General features: G+C 43.7%; 1 protein-coding gene across 4 annotated transcripts in view; it reads right to left on the bottom strand.

Annotated features, from left to right (window-relative positions):
* The window catches only part of EFL1 (elongation factor like GTPase 1), a 770,553-nt gene that overhangs the window by 712,849 nt on the left and 31,639 nt on the right, over positions 1 to 26,065 (bottom strand). For all 4 annotated transcript variants that reach the window (XM_069222577.1, XM_069222575.1, XM_069222574.1 and 1 more), the window contains exons 4-6: positions 7,445 to 7,529; positions 974 to 1,107; positions 513 to 650 (exon numbers count right to left, since the gene is read on the bottom strand). In XM_069222577.1, coding sequence (XP_069078678.1) covers positions 513 to 650; positions 974 to 1,107; positions 7,445 to 7,529 — 357 coding nt within the window. The remainder of the gene's footprint in view (positions 1 to 512; positions 651 to 973; positions 1,108 to 7,444; positions 7,530 to 26,065) is intronic.

The raw sequence follows: 26,065 nt of genomic DNA, 5'->3' as shown, positions 1-26,065 counted from the left end.
CATTTTATGCAAAGGCAGTTACATTTTTGATTTAATCTATTGAATGACAAATTCTTAGGACACATATCATTTCTCAAAATTGAAAAGCATTCTCAATATTGTATGTATAACTAGAACATTGGAATGCTGGGAGCTCCATTAAAAACAATGGAGCGTTCTGGGCTTCTACTGGTCGGGAGCAGCCCGGAGATCCAACATTCCAATGTTGGTCACAGCGGTAGCTGTGAACAAAAGCCTCATAAAGCCTGAGGGGATTTTAATCCCCTCGGGCTCCGTGAAGCCTTAGTTTTATTTATTAGAACATTCTGCCCTCTAGTGGCAAAATGTTCTATAGCCTTATAGTCCTTCGTAGCTGGGCTATTTCGGCATTAAGGTCCTGCTCCCTTGTTAAAGGCCCTCGTCTTCGGCTCGGGCCTTTAATGCTAGAGCGGGCCTTTAATGGCCGGGATAGCCCACAACAGCAGGCCATAAGGCTATAGTAAACAGATTTTAGAATTGTCCAAGTATCTTACCTTTTCTAAGATCTTCTGCAGATGACAATAAGCTTCTTGAGAAGTAAGCTTGAGTTCCACTATCAAACGATCAATTTTATTTATCACCAACACCGGACGGATGTTTTCTAGCCATGCTTGTCGCAGGACTGCTTGTGTCTAGTCACCAAAAAAGAAAAACACAAACAAAGAAGAAAACTGTGAAATAGTGAAAATCCAACTAAAAAAAACTAGAAAATGATTAACAAGAAACAATTCTACCAATCATCAAAACAATGAAAATGCACTAAGCATTTTAATTATATACCCTTGCAAGAAAGTTTTTTTTTGTTTTACAATTTGTTGATTTCAGTGAGGGTTTGTAGTAACCCACACATTTATCAATCAATTATAAATTAATGTGACTGAATTTGTATGTGATAGACAAAGCTAGTGAATAAAGCCTCCTTGCCAAGTTATACTTTTAAAGTTTAATTTTTCACCTGAGGACAGACTCCTTCAACTGCATCCACTACTATTACAGACCCATCGCAAAGACGAACAGCAGTTGATACTTCGGAGGAGAAATCCACATGGCCAGGGGAGTCAATCAGATTAATGAGGTACTCTTCATCACCTGCAAGCAAACAGTTTTATCAAAATTTAAAATGTCTAATGCTGTTTATTCTGCAATGTAAAACTTTTGTTTTAAAAGATGTATATAAATCAGCGTTTTGTGGTATCTGTGACATACAGCCTGAATGTGTGGAAACATGCACTTGTTGGTGCAGTATTCAATGCCAGGATTAAAGTCTCAGTATTTACCCTACAACACTGCTACTCTTGCTCTTCAGTACAAAGAAAATAAAAACATGGAAATACCATAGAAATTCAAAAAAATAAATCAGATGGTCTTGCATGTCAAGTAATCTATGAAAGCAGTGTTGCGTGTATGAATATATGAAGAAAAATAGACATTTGCATTACTTTTAAGCAACGCTCCAAACCTTTCTCACATTCTTCATCAACTAGGTTATATCAATTCCAGATTCTCCATCTTGTCTCCGAGGAGGTATTGAACTTAAAATAGCAATGTGAGAGAGATTCAGGCAACAGACAGAATGTATTTTCCTTAGTTACTCTATGTACCACAAGAACAGACATCCACTTCCAAACTATCGTCATTGGCCTCATGTCATTGCCTAAACCACTGCACTGCTCACAATCACAGCTGCCACAAACTTTACAAAGTATAACTACCAACTCAACACTTCTCTCAAATCCCAGTGACCAAGCACCTCAATGAACACTCTCCACTACTCCGAAAGCGCTCTGAAGTTGTGCAGCACTTATGCATCATATATTATTCAGCTATGTGCTCTCCAAAAATTTTAATGATGCAAGTCATGCACAACATATAAGACAATGTACTTCTGTACCTTTTCCAAACGTGTTAATGCATCAATCTCACATGACATATTCTGTAAATATGAAGCGACCACAAATTGCTCCAAACTTAAAAACTGTTTTAAACATCTCTTGCTTGTGAAACCTAAAAAGTAGTTTAAAAGAAGATGATCCTTGTCTTCCCATTTTTCTGTACCTTTTGGCTATATTTAACATTATTGGCCATGACAACACTTATGAACACATTATAAATAAGACGGAGCCTGGGAGGCCCTACTTAAAATGGATCTCCTCAGTATCAATCAGTAGAGTGGATATTGTACAATTAAGTCCTCCATATCCTTCTCCACACCAATTCATGTGCCAAGCCTTATGGTTCCACTTGGACTCCACAACTATTCATGCTCTACATGAAGCTCCATGGTTCGATACTTTCTGTAGAGGAAATCTAAAATGATTCGTATGCTGATAGCACTCTACTTTATCTGAGAGGCTTATCTGCTGCAAATAATGACAGATACAAATTATTTCCTCATGCCCTGCAAAACTGGAAGGCTTTCTCAGCTCTAAAATCAACAGAACAGGGCAGCCATATAAATGCTAGAGTACTTGTTTGACAACTATATTGTAGAAAAGATTGGTATTCTTGGGTATCCATTTACATTACTGATATTCTTATTTATACAAAACAGTGCTACAGTAGTGTCATGGTGATTTAGCAGCAATGTCCATAAAGAAACTGATAGAAAGTAATTTTTAATGTACTTACATCAAGTAATGATTTTGAAAAATGTTATTGAAAGAGAATAAAAAAAAGCCATCAAACATATATCACTCTAAGAACACAGAATGAAGATATTTAAAAAAAAAAAAAAAAAACACTCCACAGAGTAAGAAAACAAACAAATGCTACCACTCAACAAGAAGGATGTGGACCCTTTGAAGAAACCATTTTCAACACTTACCAAACAAATAAGTATTACAAGGAGTTTTGAGACTGAGAACAACAAAAATCCAATAAGTAGAACTTGAGTTATTAATTTTCAAAGAATAAACTGTAAAATAGCACTCAGAAGCAAGATGCACCAACCGGAAAGATCTGGTTGCGTCGGACAGGGACAAAGCCAAAATGTTAGGCCGACCATGATGAAGTGCAGGTTGGCTACAGATACCCAGTTAGGTCTGCTGAACCAAAGTACCTTACAATACTGGTTGCGTGGCTCCGAAACAAAGATGTGTCGCACAGTCAAGGTGATGTGTCGGTTCCGAGATGTGGCGAGGCTGCAGTGCAAGGTTCTGTTGTGTCACTGTCGAAGATCTTTTCGTCCGGGTTTGCGACGGGAAGGCCAGTGTCAGGGATGTGTTGCGCAGCTGAGGCGATGAGTCAGTTCCAATGAGCGCTGCAGCTGCAATGCAAAGCTGCAGTGTCATCGTCGAAGCTGCATCTATGAGGGATGAGAGGACCTACTCTGGGGAAGCGCTGAGCAGTGGTGGCTCTGAAGACGATGTGTCAGCCCCAAGAAGCGGGGTGCAGCAGCGATCCAAGTCTGTTGTGTCAGTTCTGACTCATGCAGTAGTGGTGATGCGTCGGTTCTGCTTCACAGAGGGGATACATTTGTTCTGCTGGAGAAAACACCTTAGGCCCACTTCCAAAGGTCCAGGACTGGGGTGGCACCACTTGGCAAGGCAGACTCACAGATGGCAGAGTCCAGGTGCAGGAGCAGGATGACTGGAAGATGACTTCAGATCGGGAGGCCAGCCATCTAGGCTGCGGTCAGCTCCTCCCTCCCATCCTGCTTAGGGTGGCCCTTCAAGGCCCATCAGGTCACATCTAAACTCCTACTGTACATTGCTGTCTAGGAGGGATACACAAAGCCTGGCCGTCATCCCACCCAGACATGTTAGCAGAGACAGGCAGCAGGCCCCAAGAGGCTAAAGTAAGAAAATGCCAACTTTCTAAATGTATATATTAAAAATTGCAACTCTGCATCTAGGAAGGTAACTGCTTTATTGTTCTTGTTCATGCTTAACGTGATTTTGGGTGTTCTATTTTTTAACAATTGATGGAATTGGTCTAATACTGCTTCTTCACCTGACCAAATGCAAAATATATCATCAATGAATCTAAGCCAACTTCTGACTTTGTTCCGGAAAGGGTTGTTATTCTATATACAGTTCTCCTCAAATTGTGCCATTTACAGGATCGCCATCTCTGGGGCAAACATTCCTATGTGGAGATAATCCTCACAAATTGGGGGTTCTCATTGGTTCAGTTAATGATTTGTTATAACTCCTAGAAATGTTGGTATTTTTTGGAGTATGGACAATTGAAAAAACAGTCACTCTTTATCAAGGTTATGCTTATTGAAGAGAACTGGTGAATCCTAATGTATGTCAATAATTACTATTGATTTGTTTTGAATGTTTGCTTTCACATATAGCACATATGTAATTAGTTTCTTGGTACAACATCAATATATTATGTGGGATAAATGAACACACTAGATACTAATTGAAGTGTATGCCATACGTGTATGTGATGATGATGGACTGTGGGAAACCAAAGTGATCATGTTAATTACAATTCTCGATCATGCAATAAGTTATTTTGATTGAAATTGTTTCAGACAGGGTATGGTCCCTAATGTATAATTTTATATGGTCCAAACTTGCTGAATAGAAAGACCCAACCCCTTGCTATATAACTTTTTTAAAGTGGCATTTTCAGAATCACAATTTAAAATCTGACTTCACCATAAGTTATGATTTTAAATTATTGTGATTCCAGAGACACCAAACATTGAAAATCAATCTCTTCCCAACTGGAAGTTATACTTATAAAAGGTTATAATGCAACTCCAATTTTATCCGATAAGAGAGATATGCCTTGCATTAGTGAGAAACAAATGTAAGAGTTTTTCACTACCAGGACATGCAAAACGTAAACATGTCCCCCATTTTAAATACACAGCACCTTGTCCTTGAGGTTGTCTAGGGCCTACCTTAGGGAAGACTGAAAAGTATTAAAAAGGAAGATTTGGGCCTAGCAAATGTTTACTTTGCCAGGTCGACATGACAGTTTAAAACTGAACACACTGGCTACGCAAAAGCAGGCCAGAGACATTTTTGGAGGGCTAATTAAGTGGGTGACAAAATCAGTGCTGCAGGCCCACTAGTAGCATTTATTTTACAGGCCCTGGAACACGTACTGCACTCTACTAGGGACTTATAGGTAAATTAAATATGCCAATTGGGGATGCAATAAGGTTACCATGTTTTAAGGAAAGCACTGGTCAGCAGTGGTAGACTGCGCAGAATATTAAGGACAGAATAAACGAAGTCAGCAAAAACAGGAGGCCTGAAGGCCAAAAGTTAGGGGTAACTATACCACGGATGCCAGATTTAACAGTGTGCAATATACTTTAACAGTAAAACTGTATGCCTGCTCAAGTTGCCATTTCAATGGAAATAGCGCTGTCTGTAAATGACAATGCCCTACCACACAAGGACTCAGGTACATTAAAATAGTGCTCACCTCATGTCCATTAAAGCTAGGTTGGTCGCAAATGTTTGTTGTTCTCAAAATTGGGCTAAGGATATAAAAGGTTTGTCAAGCACTGTGTTATAGCGTTAATTATGAGCTTTTGTCTGAAGCATGTGGAAGATGATCCACTTGACCAATCACACATGCAAGATGTACTAGCAGAGAGTGATGATAACTAAAAACCAACAAGCTCCGCTCCAGAAAGGACTCAATGGCAGGGGAAAATAAAGGCAATGAAACAACATTTCATTAAATAGCAATGTTAGAAATGAAGGTTAGAAAAGCATGTCTAGAATCTTTTGTGCCACATCCTGCAGGCATCAAAAAGATGTTGAGATTATACTAGCCTACTAATACCATGTTATCTACATTCCGGGTGAAAAAAAGAACTGACTGCATGTACTCACCAGGGTCCACTGTTTTAGATTAAAGAAGACATCATCATAGCAGCCAGGAAAAGGGAGAAAATGTTATTTAGGGGAAATAAAATAAGTATTTCAAGATGTATAAGTTGCCACCTTAGCCAAGAAGAGAGAAGCGAGAGATGTTACTAGGGGTGGGCGGTGAGCTTCGTTCCCCTTGTGGAGTTTGCAAAGTTTTTCCTTCTCCGCTCTCCGCTTAGAGCGCAGAGTTCTCCCTTGGCAACGTTAAGTTGGCGAGTGCGTACTAGGAAAATCATCACCTCCTACCAAGATTTCTCAACACGGGCGGTCGCAGATAGTCGCTACCGCCCGCATTCAGAAATTTCCGTTCGCGTTGAGGATGTTGCCGCTTGAGTAGAAAATCTACTTGAGTGGCAGGAAAGAAGCAGTGCCCTCGTGTGCAGCATGTGGTGCCGTTCGCACAAAAAATTTGCACGAACGGCTAGATGTTACGTGTCAGACCCTGCCCTCATAGGCGAGGGTGCAAAAAAGTATCCGATCAGCGAGAAGACTTTGTGGGAATGAAATATGAATTTTTCCGCTCTGAGCTTTGCCCACCTAAATTAACAGCTTCAGAGTGACCTCGTCCTATGGCTATCCTACTTTGAGAGAACTTAACAGCAAACAGCCCTATCCCACTAGAGGATTTTGACTTTATTTTCCGAGACCAAGTTAAAAAGTGCAACTTGCTTGATGTATACAACATCTGCTCCATCACGGTTGGCCTGAAATTGCACCTGGGTGCCAGTGAAAAGTAACTTTAAAAAAAAAAAAAAAAATCAATTTGTCTACATCAGTGCAAACAGGAATCGCAGATATTCAAAACAAAAGCGAGACCTGGCTGTCAAAAATTAGTTTAGTTGGTTGAGGAGCCCCCATCAAATATCTTGGAATTTTTCGCCCTAATTCAGTGTTCCAAATTTATGGAACAGCATTCCTCACACACTATAGAGACAACTGTTATCCTGCTATTGCAAGTTCCTAAATGACTAATAAACACACGTCAAAAGTTTCACAAGATTTATAAAATAGCTTTATTCAAGCTTGGTTAGGTTCACTAAGCCTGCCCGGAGGGTGCAATTCGGGGGCACTCAAAGCAAATTTGTGTCACACTGTCACTAAAAGAAAAGCCCAAACTAGATCCAAGAGACTTATCTAGTTATTGTTTGGTTTCGAAGGTTCAGTTTCAGCTAATCCAGGAAGGCCATAACCTTTCTGGTCCACTACCAATGTGGGGTTGGAGTACAGAGAGGGAAAGGATTTTAGGCAAAATAACAACACATTACTTAGAATAAATGTTGGTTCATTACTTCAGATTACAACTTCACATTTTTGATAATTATTAAACCCATTGCCCGAACCCAACATACACACAAAATTCTAACAGTGAGGAAATATATCAAAGAACCTACAGATTGGTTTGTCCGGACCTTTCACTATGTATCAAGACACAAATTTGTTAGTATTATACATCCCCAAAAGTTATTTTCTAAAACGCAGTAGAGACAGATTATTTTAAGCTTCAGGAAAATGTGTAGAAAATAATTGTATGCTGTCAATTTTAACTTTCTGTAGTAAACATGTAGCTCAAATTAGCATACCTTTATTAAAATGCAATGAAATGGCACTGGATTTCATAGTAATTCCTCTGATTTGTTCATCTTCTCTGCTGTCCAGGTACCTCAACTTAAAAGAAAGAGAGATAGTAAAACTTGACTTTACGAGAAGGAAGCAGCATTCATGACAATTAATGACACAAACAATATATATATATATATATATATATATGCTGGAATTCTCTACAGAAATGTAAAAAGAAATTAGAGTGTTTTATGCTAGGGAAGAGAGGGTTGCATGTGTCTCTTTGTGTGCCTATTTAACAGAAGGTGGTACATGCTGAGCCCCGATCCAAAGGAATGCAGGTCTACAGGGATTGCAGTGTAAGGTAAATCATTCCGATACACTCTAATTAAGGCACCCAGGCAACAAGCACCGTCAACTGAGGACGTCATAGAAAATACAAAGTCATAGAAAATATACCTACCAAAATTATTTTCAAAGAATCTACATGCATATCACTGTTCACATAACAGACCAGCAAAGGACAAAGGATAATAGATTTTGTCAACTTTTCTAAATAGGCCAGCCTTTTTTGTTAAATACAATGGGAAATCTATTTGTCTGACAGGAAATTTATACACAAGTATGTGTACCATCTACTCATCCTTCATCTTCTATAAGGCTGACCAACTTTACTACCTCTGGCTCAAAACACAACTCTTCTTGATTGACAATAAATTGATCTCAACAAAAGACAAATCTATAATTGAGTGAATGCTAATTATATAACCCATGACATAGAGATATTAACTTTAAGTGGCAAAGTAAATTGGCTGTTATATTGTCTTGCATGCAAGTGCCTTACGTTATCTGACAGATTTAAACAGCGTTTGTCCAACTAATAATTTTTCACCTTCATAATAATTATGATATTTAAACATGGTATCTTTAACCTTAAATGCTATATATAATGCAATAAAGAATCCTATACACAGACTTAAGGAATACATCACGTTTTCCTACAAAAGAGGCGGTATCGTAATGAAGATGTGTTCATGTATCTATGTGCACTAACACAAGTTTAAAGGATACCGAAGGCACAATCTTACAAATGTACACCATTCTTCAGTGCAGGGTCATTACAAATATACCACTGTAAGTGTATGGAACATCATTCTCATGCAATAAGCATTCTCTCTCAATCTGCTAACAGCAGCATACACTGTTTATTTCACACTGTGCATGACTTGCATCGAATGGACGTTCTATGTCTTATATGCAGCATTTACACCATACATCACAGACAAGGACACATTAAAACTTAGTAAACCAAGCACATCAAAAACAGTAAAAAAACAAAAGAATAGTTAAAACAAACATTGAGGTTGATGAATGCAACCAAAGGGTGAAAGTGTGCCTCACTATAAGATGAGAAACAAACAAGCTTCTCTAAATATTAGACATTTTCACAAGAATGACAGAAAATCGTGGTAAAACCTAAAAGCAACAATGGACCGCTTTCCTACAGCTCATCATAAATATAGGACACAGAGTTCCTCAGTGGGGTAGATTCTCCTACAACCATGTAAAACTAGCTCCTACAAAGACAAACAATGCAAGCACTGTTTCTTTAAGACAGCTTCATATACCCGTAACTACCAAGAAACTGAGAAGGAAGGCTACCTCAGAGAATGTACGTTATGGATCAGCAGTACCATCACGATACAAGAATCAAGAAATCACTCAATAACGCTCTCACTTAGTACAATCAAATGGTATTTCAGGATTAAAATAAGACAAAAACGACAACAATTCAATAATTCACTGCAAAGATATAGAGTTTCAAAGTAACAGTTTCTTTCCACAATTCTACATTCTGAATGGACAGTGAAGGAACGTTGGTGCACTTTATTTATAGTTGGGTACTGGAGACCTTCTCTCACTCCAGGACCACAGCCCTTCTCTCGGCTCCATGTTGCCTCGGGACTTAAGTCAGGCCAGAAAGGCTGGATGAGAGTCAGGCACTGTGTGAAGACACGCTTCACAGCTTCCACATTCCACAGAGTTCCCTTAGGGGTGTCTCTGGCTTTGCCCTCCACAGAAAAAGAAGTCTCTTCTTGTCTATGGCTCCCTTACCCAGTAAACAGTGCCCTGCTTTCCAAGGTGCAAGTTCAATCCTTGGTGTTGACATCAAAGTCTTTTTCTTCTTCGCTTTGAAAATTCTTGTTACTGGCTCGAAGTGGGAGGGTGTTCACATCATTACCACCAGCAAAGAATATCCACAAAGACAGTGCAAGACTGATCGACTGGTATCCTTCACAGAAGGATTCCAGTTCAGTGCCCTTTTTGTGCCTCTGAAGGCCACCCGGGGATCAGCTCACTCGGATTCTCTTGTTAAAACATACATTGGTTGGTCGAGGTTGTGACAACTCAGTTGGCATGTTATGAAATGTTACATGGATTTGTATAGCACGACTTATCACTTGAAGGGCATGTAGGTCGTCTGCTGGGAGTTAGCTGAAGAGCCAGGTATTCAACCTCCTGTGGAATTCCAGAGGCGAGGATGAGGCCCTGATGTGTGGAGGTTGTTCCACGCCCGGGGTATGATCTAAAAGAAGGCTAGGCTGCCTGTTCTGCTTTCTTGGATACGGTGGGGTGTGTACAGGGAAGAGTGAGGGTGAGCATAGGGGTCTGGTGGGTTGGCAGAAGGAAGGCGGCACCTGAGGTATGATGGTCCTATGTTGTGCAGTACCTTGTATGCATATGTGAAGTATGAATTGGCAGAGTTTGTGTATCTGATGTGTGGCGTGCTGTGTGTGCAACAAGGAAGATCCAGGATGAGTCTAGCTAAGGTGTTCTGAATGTTCTGAAGACGGTGGAGGAGGTTGCTAGAGATTACAGCATACAATGCGTTGCCATAGTCTAGTCTGCTAGTGAGTAGGGCTTGAGTGACAGTACGGCTGATGCTCGTGGGGATCCAGTTGAAGATTTTCCTGAGGATCCCTAGTATGTGGAAACAGGAGAAGCTGACTGCAATCACCTGTGAGGCCATGTGGAGTTTGTCATCTAGGATGATTCTCAGGTGTCTTGCGTGGTCAGAGGGAAAAGGTGTTGGACCAAGCTCTAATGGCCACCAGGTGGAGTTCCAGGGAGAGTTTTTGTTTTCAAGAATCAGCATGTCCATCTTGTCCGAGTTGAGTTTCAGGAAGTTGGATTTCATCCATTCCGCTATGGATCTGGTTGTGGAGGACTTGTCAGATATTGGGAGGATGAGCTGAGTGCCATCAGCATAGGAAATGATGAAGATGCCATCAGATCTGATGACATCGGTGAGTGGTGCGATGTAAATGTTGAACAGAGTATGACTGAGAGATGATCCTTGAGGGACTCTGCAGATCATGTCCTTTGGCTACGATGTGTAGGGTGGGAGTCTGACTCGTTGTGTTCTCCCTGTTCGAATGGAACATATCCACTCACTCTCACCTGTAGTACAGCAGTTACTTGTCTCCTTCCACTTTGCCCACCATGTTCATCTGTGGTCTGACTGCTCTTCCTATGTGTTCAGAGTTCCAGTTGTGTTCTGTCTCTAAGGAGCATTCTTAAGGCTTGGTTCCAGTGGTTAACAGGCTACACACGGTCTCAAACTGCTACCTTCTGGGTAGGGGTTTCTGTCCAGGCCTTGTCCTGCTTGTGGCAGGCAGCAAACCTCATCATGTGAAGTATGCCATGGAGAATTAAAAGCTTCACTATTGATCACCATCAGATATAGCAAACCGACCCGAGGTGGGGTGACAAGGTGGGTGATATCCCCTACTCAGATTCTCCACCTCAGCCGCCAACTAATTTATCACAGGTTTTTCACTTGCATCTAAAATCTTCTACATTACGTTTGAAACTTTCAAATGTCACAACACTTAGCCACAAAAAAAAATCAGGTCAAACCTACTACAAAGCCATTTATATTTGTTACCTTCCATGGAAAAAACAAGGATCTCACCCAAACTAATTTGGTGTCCAGTTATCCTAGGAATCACTAAGAAAATGCAAGCCTAAAACATATTTTCTACATCCTGCCTTTCAAGCCCCTCTTGTCCTTTGAAGCTTTTCTATAGCAGCTGGTCTAGCAGACTCCCCAATCCAGACAGTTTTCTGTTATCTCACCAGGGTGTCTATTAGCTTTAGGAAGCAGGCCCTCATGGGTTCATGAACAGGGAATTAGGCCTGGCTCTTCTTTACCTCCTTCATGCCTTCATGATGAGAAACTACATACAGTGAATTCAAATACAATCTGTCTGGAGACCATCAGCCTCTATGTTACAGGACGATGCACATTTAAAGGCTTTAAATGAGTTTGCACTGGGTTCTCTGGTGGAACCCTGAAATAACAAGAGACCACAAGATGCAGGTGTCATAACTTGAGACAATCAAGCCTTATTCTATTATCGAAGCTGTAGATGACAAAGACACTTACAAGGTTTATCTGGTGTAGAGTTCCTAGGTCGACTGTCACTGTGGCAAAGGCTGATCCCACTTTGAAGTTCTGTTCTGCAGAGATCATGACATTGTGCGGCATAACATTAAGCGATGGGAGTACTTCAGCACTAAATATTCCAGATGCAGAACTGTGGTGTCTCGGCACTGACCTAGAGAGATTCAGCTTTTCACACTCAACACGCTTACACAGAGTGATGTTGATGTGCTGGACGTGACAGGGCAAGATGACAAGAATGTTGGGAATTCAGAGCTGACGCTGAGGAGCATGGTTGCATGCCGTTGAAGCTCCCTGGCACTTTCTATCCTATTTGCTTCAATAATGTCCCATCATCATGCAAAACTACACTAAACTGATACTGGCGGGCCCCTAAGCATCTCCGCTGGCCCGGCTGACATGGCCTGGGACACCCCCACTGATAGCAGACAGGTCCAGTCCATGCAGGCGATGTGTGGTTCAAGAGGGCTGCAGTAAGCGGGCTTGTGGGATCCTGTGGCTTTGGCTGCACAGAGCCCCGAGCACAGATGTCAAGTGAGAGCACTCGTCATCCTCCCCACTGTACCCCTGGTGTCTCTTACTGTGCTTATCGACGCAGGGGTCCTGAGTAGTGGGTGGCCCCCTGCATCGCACTGGTGATCGCAAACAGAGGTGGATCACACAAGAGTAGGGCTTACCCTCCTCTGATCCATACCAACTGTCTCTTCTGGCCTTCATGGCCCGGAAGATGCAGAAGCGGGCACTAACAAATTAGGATGACTGTAAGCTCAGCATTGGGCGGCCATCTTTAGTGTAGGCAAGAATCTCTTAATTTAACCTTGGTGTGCAGGTGACTCTGATCTGGACTATAACAGCAGCCATCTTTATTGAGGGCACTGTACTGGGATGGGGCACTCAGCCTAAACTTACTTGGTGGCCCACTACACAGTGAGTGTCTCATCCATCGCTCTACCACCTAATACAAGCCTATTACTCCTGTTGCACTTTGGTGGGCGACAGTGTACGCTGGGGACTGCACTCATGGAAAGAGGACACTTTGGGGCTACATGCCGTAACAATGCCTTAACCAAGGCCTGGGGAAAACACTTTTTTGGGAGTTAACTGCTGCCAAGACATTTCCCTTACATGAGGAGCCAGTCACCAAACACCTCATTGGTCACCCTGGTACTTTTCCACTCCTGCAGAACGGATGTCAAATGTACAAAACATCATCCTACCTTGCCATTGAGTCAACCTTTGGTTCTAGACCTAGCTACCCACCATGCACTGCAGTTGCCGTGGGTCCATTTTAGTTAGTCACTTGGGCACAGTGATAACTTAGCTTAGGCCTGCGGCCTGTGCCGTTTACCTAGTTATTATGCTCTGTATCCCTGTATTCGTTTTTTATTGCCTCTTTTAGTGGCATTGTTTTTAATTTCATTATCAGCCACTATTCAGTGAAAGCGTCATTATCAGTGCTATGGGTGACATACTTTGCATTATGTTCCTTTCCTCAGATTCACAAGAACGGAATGCGGGGCACACAGAATAATATTTTGTATTGCCAGCCCCAAGACTGAGTAAACAGTTCCCCGCTTAAGTACATACCCACTTCAGGCTTCTGTGCATGAGCACAAACATGTACCCTATAAAAACACCTTGTAGGACAAAATTATATTAGAGGTGGTTCCAGCCAGAATTTCCATCCATGTGTATGCTGACCTTAGCCTTTGGGTCTCCACAGATCCTGATCTGGAGACAGATGGCCTGGTCTTGTACCAAGGTAACGGGGGTAGAGTGTGTTTCTCATGGACACTATATGGACCGATTTGGCTTACATAGCCATGCTCTCGCTCAGTGGCTAGAAATTAGGCTTTTAGGTAGGAACTGTATACTCATGTCATAACAATATGCTGGGGTTGTTTATACTTACATCTCTCATTTTCACAATTCTGATTTTGTTATCCCTCATTCTCCTATCATTGCAGCTCATGCATTTTAGCACAGATTGCAGTCTTTTCAATAAAGGTATTGAAAACTGTCCTGCATCTTTTTTCTTGCCTATGTGTGTGTAAGAGACTTGTATGTGGAGAGAAAAGGGTAAGGCTTGTTTCATCACGATTTCCCTCAGGGAGTCTTACAGTTTGGGTTTTGGTGAGGTGCTGCTAGAGAGCCGGGAGAGTTGAGCCGAGAGCTGCCAACTGGTGTGGGAGTGACTCAGTCGCCTACATCACAGAGGTGCTGCTGCCCCAAATCCAGCAGTCTTGTTAAAGTACAAGAGTCCTTATGACACCGTGATCCGCCGTGGTCACACCCCCGTCTTCACACGTCTCAACAGAAGGCCACACAACAACTGCTCTTCTTGGAGGCTGTCTCTAATTTTAAGCTGCAGGAGTCGTGGACAACTCAGGCTGGCTTGCCAGTTTCCTCTTCTATCATGTAGATGTTGCTCCGACAACTGTCTAACAATTAAACTTCCACAGGCTCCAGACACAAAGCAATGTCTAAAATGGCATTGAAGGTGCAGTCCCTGCGATCCAACATCGCTTCCTTCCATCACAGGCTGGACGACAATGAACACAGCCTGCGAGATGCAGAAACCAAGTTGTAGTGCTTGCCAGATTGGTCATCGGAGATTTGGGCCCTGAAATGCAAGTAACGGATTTAGAGGACATGAGTAGACAAGATAACATACGCATCACGTGGGTGCCGGAGAAACTAGAAGGAACCAACATGATAGCTTTTCTTAGTACCTTCCTGCCACTACTGCTGGAGCTGCAATTTACCCTGCAGTTGGAAATACAGAGGGCCAACAAGATCAGATCTCGTACTCCTTCTACTTCTCAAGCCCCTTGCCCAATTATGGCATGCTTGTTGCAGCATCAACAAGTGTGTCAGATTATCACAGCAGTCAAGAAACACAGTCCTTACCAATGGGACAACTACCAAATCTTCCTCAGCTGATTACCCACAAGATAAAAGCCGCAAGCCCAAAAAGGTCCAGGCGCTTCCATCAGTCTCCAGAAATGTGACATACACTACGGCCTGTTGACACCAGCTGTGACGTTCTTAACAGTAGACGGCAGGACAAGCGAGTATACCGAACTAGATGACCAGGAACGATTCCTGGATGCCTTGACTGCCTCAAACACTCAAGGCCCTGCAGGCCCTGCCATTCCTCCTGTGATGCCACTACAGGCTGGACACCGACCGAGTACCGGGCACTTCACAGACGATGCAGCAGAGTAGCACAAGTTGGACAAGTTCATCCAAAAATGTGGGCCGGGCAGGTGCTGTAGACATCTAATGAAATGGACCACAGAGAGACAAATTTCATTCACCCCTTAAGCGCTTATGGAAAAGGCAACTCCTCACTGGTGTGGAAACGCCTTAAGAGGACTATTTTGGGGCTTTACACCACACTAATTGACATACTTTTTTCACAGACCACAGCATGCGCCAGCTGGTGGGAAAACACCATTGAGCCTTACACTCCCTGATGATAAATGTTCTGATATACTTCAACACCACAACAAATCACTGTACCAGCTAAACTTCATGTAGCACGTTGCTAAACTTCATGTAGCACACTTACAGCTAGACTCCAAGTGCTGGAGATGTTCCACCTCTGCCTGTGATAATATGTACATCTTATTGGACTGTACTGCTCTCTCCAACTACTGAAAGCAAATCTGGGATCTACTCTGAGACAAATTGGGAGTGACGTCAGCTCTAACAAGCCACTTGGCTCTGGCAATGGGGAATTATATTGCACCACGGGAAAACCAAGAAATCACCCTCATGCACCAAATGTCTTGTCGACATGCACACTAAGGCCCTATATGAAAGTTTAATCTACAAACCTAATGGCCAGATGCACAAATACAATGAGACATGTGGCATATTACTTCGACACTGACCCCTTCGTGTAACAATTAGAGAAAAAGGGGCAGCACTCCTTGGTATTACCTTGCGGTTACTCTGGGTGTCCCTAGGTTCAAGACACTCTGGGGGTCATTCTGACCCTGGCGGTAATTACCGCCATAGCGGAGGTCGGCGGTAGCACCGGCAACAGGCTGGCGGTGCACCGCTGGGCATTCTGACCGCGGCGGTTCAGCCGCGGCCAGAAACGGAAAGTCGGCGGTGTCCCACCGACTTTCCGCTGCCCTTGAGAATCCTCCATGGCGGCGGAGCGCGCTCCACCTCCATGGGGATTCTGACACCCCCTACCGCCATCCAGTTCCTGGCGGTTCTCCCGCCGGGAACAGGATGGCGGTAGGGGGTGCCGCAGGGCCCCTGGGGGCCCCTGCAGTGCCCATGCCAATGGCATGGGCACTGCAGGGGCCCCCGTAAGAGGGCCCCAAAAAGAATTTCAGTGTCTGCCTAGCAGACACTGAAATTCGCGACGGGTGCAACTGCACCCGTCGCACCTTCCCACACCGCCGGCTCAATTCTGAGCCGGCGTCCTCGTGGGAAGGGTGTTTCCCGCTGGGCTGGCGGGCGGACTTTCGGCGGTCGCCCGCCAGCCCAGTGGGAAAGCCAGAATGACCGCTGCGGTCTTTTGGCGGGAACCGCGTGGCGGGCGGTGACCGCCGTCCGCCGCGGTCAGAATGACCCCCTCTGTGTATTGCTCCTGAGGGGCCTCTAACGCAATCCCTGATGGAATGCTGAGGAATACAGGACGTTGCTTGCTTCTTCCCCTCCTGGAGGTACTAAGGACATGGGCAAGGTTATTGAGGCTTTGGGTCAATGCCCGTCTTTCCTATGGGGTGCCCGTCCCAGGGAGACTGTTGACACTTTACTCCACAGATACCAGCTCCTAGGGTACTTGTCACTGACCTCTATATAAGATATGCTTTTGGTGGTCGCTACAATAACCCCCCTTTTTCTCCACCCGGGTGAAACGGGATGGCCAATAGGTAGGGAAGGACCATAGGGTCTACACTATCTTTACAGTGGACAGACTGAATTGCCATAATTTTTCTATCTCCCTCTTATATCATAGTCGTTTTCTTAGAATTTTGCCTGAGATTATTTGAACGGATCCCTGCAGTCCTTGGTACAGCATTTTGTACTGTGTGAAAAGTTAAAAAGAATTGCAATACAATAGTGTCAGGAGTGGTTTTGTCTCCACCTTTCATCATTTTTGGACCATTTTCCCTTGATCTCCTTCTTCTGCAGTCCTCAGAAACTCAGGACTTAGGCACGGCAGAAAGGGAACCCTCTCTGGAGGGCTTTTCATCCTTCCCCTTGTCCATCATATCTCCTAAGTTGCCACGCAGTTGGTTCCCCTAGTGACCCTTTAATGGGCTTTTGGGCATTTTTGGGCAAATGGGCAAAATAGCTGTTAGAAATGGGGTTTCTGGTTGGCTAGGGTATGCACCTCAGCCAGGCAGAACCTACCCATTCTAGTCAGGGCAAGGGAGTTACACGTCCACGATAACCCCTGCTCACCCCCTTGGTAGCTTGGCACGAGCAGTCAGACCTATCCCAGAGGCAATGTGTAAAGTGTTTGCACAACACACAAAACACACGTGACGCAAAATGTACACCAAAAAGTAAACACAACACTGAGCTATGTAAAAATAATCTGTATTGCACAAAACATAATTAGACCAACATTACACGTAAGTAATACCCTGCTACCTTAGCAGTTGTCAGAACGTTACACAAGTTACTAATACTCTGCAAGAATACGCAGTTGTCACATTAGAACACATAAGTACTCAGGATTCTGCAACATAAGCAGTAGTCAGGAATTACAATAAGAGTTATATGCACTTGTCATGAATAATTCCTAAATACCCATAAAAGGAACATTAGAGAACATCTCACAAGTCATACAAATACATATCAGCTAGACATGCCCATAAACGGAACATTAGCACATATGTGTAGGGACAGAAAGCAGGTAGGAAATCTATAAACATCAAGAGGTCACCCGCATGGTGCACGAGCCACTCTCTCGGCTTCCACAACACTTTAGGGTGAGCAGGCACGAGGACGGTGCCTGCTGGTGCCCCGGGGGCGCCTCTTAGAGTGCGCTTTGCCCCAGGGGCACGATAGGAGTGCGCTTGCTCCTCAACTGGAATTAGTGATGCCCCTAGGGCCCTGAAGAAAGTGCGGTTTCGGCGCGCTGCAGGGTGGCAGTCTCCCGGGTCGCGGCGGTGAGTTTTATCAGCACAGGAGCGCTTCCCCAAAATGCAAAGGCTCTGTGCTTCGGCCCCGGCCGCAGCGGTGATTGAAAGAGCAGAGAAGCGCTTCTCAAAGCGCGAGGGCACTCTTATAAGCCCTTGCTGCAGAGGTGATTCCTCACCAGCAGAGGGTGCTTTAACAAAGCGCCAGGACACACAACAAAGCGCTTCTCGCATCGCTTTCAGTCCAATCTGCAGGGATCGTTGCAGGGGTCAGGGGCCACAGCACCCTGCCCCTGGGAACAAGCAAGAAAACAAGGAGAAGCACAGGGCTGGTGGGCCCAGCTACAGGCCAGCACAAGGGGTGCAGATGGTGGCACTTCTAGTGACCAGGCAGGTCACAGGTCAGCACAGCAGCAGCAGTCCAAGGTGGTTTCCTGGTGAGTCCATTCATCAGCGTTCTGTGTCCAGTTTCAAGTCCCAAGAATGTTCAAATTGTGGGGAAAATTCCCCTGTACTTATACTGGGTTTACAGTGTGTTTTACAATGTCCAGGAGAGGGGGTCCCAACCAGTTACAACTGGTTCTGGGAATGCCCTTTCTCTCCTCCAGCACAGGCTCCAAACGTCAGTGGGGGGTAAATGACCCTATTGTTTGAGGTCACGGCATAGCCTTTACAAATGAGGGTGTGCCCCGCCTCTCCCTTCTCTCAGCCCAGGAAGGCTTTATAATATGTAGATGTACCTCTGTGACACCTCCACCCTCCCTGTGTTCAGGATGTCTGAGAAGTATGCACAAAGCCCCAACTGTCAGCCTTCCCAGACGTGGACTGGAGGCAAGCTGCAAAACACCAAAGTCATAAGCACAGATAAATGCGCACTTTCTAGAAGTGGCATTTCTGTGATAGTAATAATAAATACACCTACACCAGTAAGCAGCATTTCTCACCACTACCACAACCATACCAAACATGCCTACGCTACCCCTCATAAATCAGACAATACCCCTTACACATAAGGCAGGGCATTTCCAATGCAATCCTATGAGGAGGCAGCACTCACAGCAGTGAGACACCAAGTTAGGCTGTTTGTCACTACCAGGACAGGCCACGCAACATGCCACATGTCCTTCCTTCTACATACATGGCACCCTGCCCAAAGGGCTAGCTAGGGCGTACCTTAGGGGTGACTTACATGTAGTAAAAGGGGAGTTCTGGGCCTGGCAAGTAAATTTAGATGACAGGTCCCTGTGGCAGGAAACTGCGCACACAGGCTCTGCACTAGCAGGCCTTTGATAGGTTTGACAGGCTTCTTTAGTGGGTGGCGCAAGCAGCGTTGCAGGCCCACTAGTAGCATTTAATTTAGAGGCCCTGGGGATAGGGATACCACTTTACAAGGGACTTATAGGTAAATTAAATATGCCAATTAGGTATAATCCAATCATACCAATTTTGTAATGGAGAGCACATGCACTTTAGCACTGGTTAGCAGTGAAAAAGTGCTCAGAGTCAAAAAGTCAGCCAACAAAGGTTAGAAAAATAAGGAGGCAAAAAGCAAAAAGTCTGGGGAATGACCCTGTAAAAGGGCCAGGTCCAACAATAGCACTTACTGTTCATAGGTCCACTCTCATAAGCCAGAAAAAAACTGTCTCTGAAGGGCAATTGCCAGTGCAATGCATGCTGGGACTGAAAGCATCTACACCTCTTTAAAGCACAGGTGCCCTTTGGATTGTATGCACTTTCTCAATGTACTGCCAATCAGACCTCGTTTATTTCTCATTCAACACACACATAGCAGCAGGTTAGGAAAAGGATGCTAAAATTAAGTTTTGTAATTGCTTCTTCACTATTTAAAGGACTGTAAAATTAGGAAAATTCAGCTTGGATAGGCTATGCAGTTCTTGGGATTATTTGTGGAACAAGTGATCAAAGTATGCTGCAAGCAGAAATTCCGAAAGTGAGATGACTTATCTTGTAGATCTTGGTACCCACAACAACTCTTCAATGCTCCTGTCTGTCAATAGGAAAACTCCCAGCACAACAGGTTAGAAATAACCTTGCTAAAAGTTATTTCATAAGGACGGATCAAGAGCTGAGGTGCAACGCAGTCACAAAGACTGACACCCACCCCATACCAAGAGCTGAAGACCTCACCGATCAGTTCAGGGTTGCCACGTTGCTTAGTACTTGTGATCAAACTTCAATGTACTTGCAGACTGCCCTACCAGAAGGTACAGAGGAAAGGGCTGCATTCTCTGATTCAGAGGGATACCTACAGTTTTAAGTGATGCCTTTACAGGGAGTGCAGAATTATTAGGCAAGTTGTATTTTTGAGGATTAATTTTATTATTGAACAACAACCATGTTCTCAATGAACCCAAAAAACTCATTAATATCAAAGCTGAATATTTTTGGAAGTAGTTTTTAGTTTGTTTTTAGTTTTAGCTATGTTAGGGGGATATCTGTGTGTGCAGGTGACTATTACTGTGCATAATTATTAGGCAACTTAACAAAAAAAAATATATACCCATTTCAATTATTTATTATTACCAGTGAAACCAATATAACATCTCAACATTCACAAATATACATTTCTGACATTCAAAAACAAAACAAAAACAAATCAGTGACCAATATAGCCACCTTTCTTTGCAAGGACACTCAAAAGCCTGCCATCCATGGATTCTGTCAGTGTTTTGATCTGTTCACCATCAACATTGCGTGCAGCAGCAACCACAGCCTCCCAGACACTGTTCAGAGAGGCGTACTGTTTTCCCTCCTTGTAAATCTCACATTTGATGATGGACCACAGGTTCTCAATGGGGTTCAGATCAGGTGAACAAGGAGGCCATGTCATTAGATTTCCTTCTTTTATACACTTTCTTGCCAGCCACGCTGTGGGGTACTTGGACGCGTGTGATGGAGCATTGTCCTGCATGAAAATCATGTTTTTCTTGATGGATGCAGACTTCTTCCTGTACCACTGCTTGAAGAAGGTGTCTTCCAGGAACTGGCAGTAGGACTGGGAGTTGAGCTTGACTCCATCCTCAACCCGAAAGGGCCCCACAAGCTCATCTTTGATGATACCAGCCCAAACCAGTACTCCACCTCCACCTTGCTGGCGTCTGAGTCGGACTGGAGCTCTCTGCCCTTTACCAATCCAGCCACGGGCCCATCCATCTGGCCCATCAAGACTCACTCTCATTTCATCAGTCCATAAAACCTTAGAAAAATCAGTCTTGAGATATTTCTTGGCCCAGTCTTGACGTTTCAGCTTGTGTGTCTTGTTCAGTGGTGGTCGTCTTTCAGCCTTTCTTACCTTGGCCATGTCTCTGAGTATTGCACACCTTGTGCTTTTGGGCACTCCAGTGATGTTGCAGCTCTGAAATATGGCCAAACTGGTGGCAAGTGGCATCGTGGCAGCTGCACGCTTGACTTTTCTCAGTTCATGGGCAGTTATTTTGCGCCTTGGTTTTTCCACACGCTTCTTGCGACCCTGTTGACTATTTTGAATGAAACGCTTGATTGTTCGATGATCACGCTTCAGAAGCTTTGCAATTTTAAGAGTGCTGCATCCCTCTGCAAGATATCTCACTATTTTTGACTTTTCTGAGCCTGTCAAGTCCTTCTTTTGACCCATTTTGCCAAAGGAAAGGAAGTTGCCTAATAATTATGCACACCTGATATAGGGTGTTGATGTCATTAGACCACACCCCTTCTCATTACAGAGATGCACATCACCTAATATGCTTAATTGGTAGTAGGCTTTCGAGCCTATACAGCTTGGAGTCAGACAACATGCATAAAGAGGATGATGTGGTCAAAATACTCATTTGCCTAATAATTCTGCACTCCCTGTATGTTGAGGATGCTCCTGCCACCTTCCAAAGGATGGTCAGCGGTCTTGCCTGAGCTAGAAGACGTCAGTGTTGTTGACCAGGATGACGCTGTTGTCTACAGACTCAACGCAGAAGGCCAACTGACATAGCTAAGGCAATTGCTTTAGGCTCTGTCAAAGCCTGAGAACCAAGTCTAGTAAGTTACATATACAAGATGTATGCAAAATAGGACAGGGTTTTCTTGCACCTTGGCCATAAAGTGAATGGGGACATGTGCAGCTTCTCCTGCTCAAAATGCATACTATTACGGTCCGGGAGCCCACCAAGGCCCAGGCTCAGGCAAGTGTCTTTTTTGAGCCTCACATGGTAGTATTAAATGTTTGTTAAGAGGTATGGGAGCACTGTTGACCCTCTAACTTAGCTCTCATTAAACAGGCAATCCAAGAAGGTAATCTGGATGGAGGAGTGTCAAAAGAAACTTTGAAACACTGAAAGAGGAACTATGTTCTGCATCAGAACACAAGGTACATGGCTTCAGCAAAGAGTTGTTCGTGGTGCAGACAGATGCTTCAGATCATGGCATAGGACAATGCATTATCAGCCTAATAATGAGGGGCTGGACTGCACACACAATGTTCATTAACAGACAGCTACAATACAGGACACCGAGGTGGAGTGCACACAGAGAGACCACTGTTGTAGTGTGGCCCCTGAAGAGCTGAGGCCAAATATGTTTGGAACTCGTTTCTGAATTCAGGCTGTCCACAGACCACTTGGGGGTCTAAAGCAGATGAAGGGCGAGAACCTTAAATAGTTGTGGTAGTCCACTACCCGTAGGGAATTGACTTTGCGGTGGTACACAGACTTGGGGATGACCATGCAAATCATGATTGTCTTATTAGATTTCTATAGTTCAGCAATGAGAAACTCTTACAAGATGGCTGGAAAGTGCATTTGCTGTCGAGAATTTAAAAAAAATATATTAATAAGTCACTCCGAAAGTGTGCCCTGTACGCCTATGATGTGTGGTGCTTGATATATAAAATACAGTCATAGAACATATTTGAAGTATGGCCTCACAATAGCTAAAAGTCCAAAAACTGTTTTCTTTGTGTAGGTTAAGGCTACATTTTCTAGGACAGATCTACACAGAATAAAAATCTTTAACTTGTATGGCCACCTGGAATATACTCCAAATACGTTTAATGGTGTAACCAGATTTTGATAACTTTAGGGGAAATGCAAAATGTACTTTGTGCTCCCTGTGCCAGAACTGGCTTAGAATCAGTTATGACCCAGACAGAGGGAAATTAACTCATCTAAATTGGGGGAGTGGTTTAACTTTAATAAGAGGCAGCAACCATTCTGGTGAATGGGGTTAGCCATCTGTCTTAGGATGTCTACTAATTTTAAAAGTAAAGCTAAGAAGAAGTACTACAAAATGAGTTGGGCAAAGGGTTAGAAAGACTGGAATGGGTGGCACAAAAACCTCCAGTAAGTGTCTAGTGAGCAGCCTAAGACTGGAACCTCACCTCCAGCTCCACAGAACATTTCTGGACCTGGGAAGACTACACCTGAAGTCGGCGGTCCTGCAGTAAAAAAGAAGGCTCAACAGTGCTTGAGTCTAAAAGGCATGGTCATGGGCCTAGAGGAGCCCCTTTGCTGTAAGTGGGTACTCGTGCTGCAATGATTCTTTGCCTACAGGGAGGTTCCACAGCAGAGAGTAGGCTTCAGCCACTTCGTATGTTTATTTGGCAACCCTTTAAGGGGTCCCACCATGTCTTCTGAGAATAGGCGAGATCCTAAGAAAACAACACAAGACTTGGTGGATTATGTGAAATCCAAGATGGCACACCTGATGAAGCAAACTAACTAAATCTGGAGGTCAGCAACAGCTGAAGAAAAGTGGTATGATAAGAAGGCGACTCAGATGGAGTACCAGCCTGGTCATAAAGTTTGGGTGATGAAACACAGAACCTTGGGCACTCAATTTTAATTGCGAAGGAAAAGAAAAGCAAGGCGAGTTATATTATAGATCTCACAACTCCTAGTATCACCCAGAGACTGGAACTGCTCTCCGGGGATCCAATGGCTCACCTTCTCTTTGCCTGCTATAGGAATACAAAAAGAAGTTGAAGAAAAGTGGAACCACTTTTCAGGGAAGTGTCTGCTGCTTGTACTATGTGAACGGTTGAGCAAAGATGCTTTAAGAACTATGGGCCTCATTACGACCCTCGCGTCCGGCGGTAAGATGACAGTGTACAGCCAGCGTATAATGACCATGGCGTATTAGCCACGCCCATACCGCCGGCCCCTCCAACATACTGCTGCCCTGGGGATTATGAGTCCCCAACCGCCAGCCTGTCCATGGCAGTAAACACCGCCATGGGGAGGCTGGCGGTAAGGGGGACTTGGGGTGCCCCTAGCGGCCCCTGTACTGCCCATGCACTTGGTGTGGGCAGTGCAGGGGCCCCCAGGCACAGCCCCATCGCGCATTTCACTTCCTGAATTTTGGGCAGTGAAATGCACGACGGGTGCTGCTGCACCCACTGCACATCAACATTGCCGCCGGCTCTATTATGAGCCGGCTGCAATGTTGATGTGACTTTTCCGCTGGCCCAGGAGCCACATATACCACCAGCACTGGCGGTATAGTGTCGCCCGCAGCTTCGGAAGTTGTAATGAGGGCCTATGTTCTGATCTAATCAGATTGTGTTTATAAAATTGGAAGGGGTTTCTCGGTACTGAATTAATAATCTAATTTCTGACCAGAGCTAGGCCTCGATTTTGGGAAGTTGCTTTGCACAGAGGATTCCAAGTTATTATGGTTAAGCTGTGTTGGGTACTGAGCAGCTATGGGGAAGAGGATCAAGACTGAGGAGCAAAGTTTCTGATTTTTGTAACTTAGTTTTGGCTTTAGGGGGAATGAGTTTGCCATAAGTTTAGCATGTTCTTTCCTTAGGACCTTTTAAATATTCCTCCCAAAAGGTGGAATATCACTTTAAGAACTATTTTATACACTTGGAAATTTAGCGGCATTATCTTGCACTTGGTTTTTTATATGGTCCAGCAACTTTAAAAAATGGTTTAGCCAACCAGACAGACTGCTACAACAGCCATGCTGACCTGCCTGGTGTGCTGTATTTTGGTGTCACCAGGCTACATGGGCCATTTATTTTCTTCGTGTTCCAGCTTCCAGCAATGATTTAGAATCCCAAGCCTTAGCTTCCAACAGAAAAGACAAAACTCGTTAAAAAAGGTTAATCCACAGCATCATACTCAACTGCAGTCTGTTGTGGTGAATTTCGCTCCATAAAACTGGGCCTCTATTGGAGCCCTGTGTGTATCTCTACTCTTCTTAGGGAATCAAGAATACAATTAAAGATTATTTACGCAAATAATGTTTCAACATTATTGAATGCTGCACTGCAAACCAACTCAATTACAGGTATGTGCAATGTGTGATTGGCTCTCCTTTAGCTAGACGAAAATGGACCAGGTTATGCTTCATTTAACATTATTGGAAACAAGTTAAAGCATTACTATAATACAATCAGGAGATTACATATTTCCGTGTAAAACACACCTGCTGAAACAATGAAATCTAGTTGGATTGGACAAAAACACCAGCTAAAAACAAAAGCAGCACAATACTGTTTTTACCAAGTGTTCAACAAGACAGACCATAAGACAACAACATGCACAGAGAGCTTTAGTGCTAAAGAACACACGGATGTCACAGAAAACATTGGTTTTCCTAAATCGTCATTAAAATAAGAAAGCATGTTTCTTGAAAACATAATCTTAATTGAGACAATGCAGCCTCAATTGAAGTATACTGCGCATAGTCAAGAAGTCAATGGTAACTAACGATACAGAACGGCAAAACTTAGCTTTATCTTTATGATGTGGCTCCATAAACCACCACCAGCCTTTTATATTCACAAAATAAAATCTGTTACAGTAAATAATTGATCTCCTAAGATCCAACTTCTTGCGACATTACATTTTAAGCACTTAATGGGCAACACGGAGCCAGACAGATGTGCTCCATGTTATACAGTGTACCTGAGGATGCCACAAAATTGCAACCAGAGTAGTTGAAAAGTAATCTACTCCTGAGTGGTCCTGCATGTTGTTTTTTTGATTTACCAATGGGAAAACACTAAATAAGACTTTTTGGATGCTTAAGCATAGTAGGAGTAAAAGGGGGTAAGAAGTGAG

Source organism: Pleurodeles waltl, chromosome 3_1 (assembly GCF_031143425.1).
Source record: "Pleurodeles waltl isolate 20211129_DDA chromosome 3_1, aPleWal1.hap1.20221129, whole genome shotgun sequence".
NCBI classification, from domain to species: domain Eukaryota; kingdom Metazoa; phylum Chordata; class Amphibia; order Caudata; family Salamandridae; genus Pleurodeles; species Pleurodeles waltl.
This window is presented reverse-complemented; position numbering and strand designations above follow the sequence as displayed.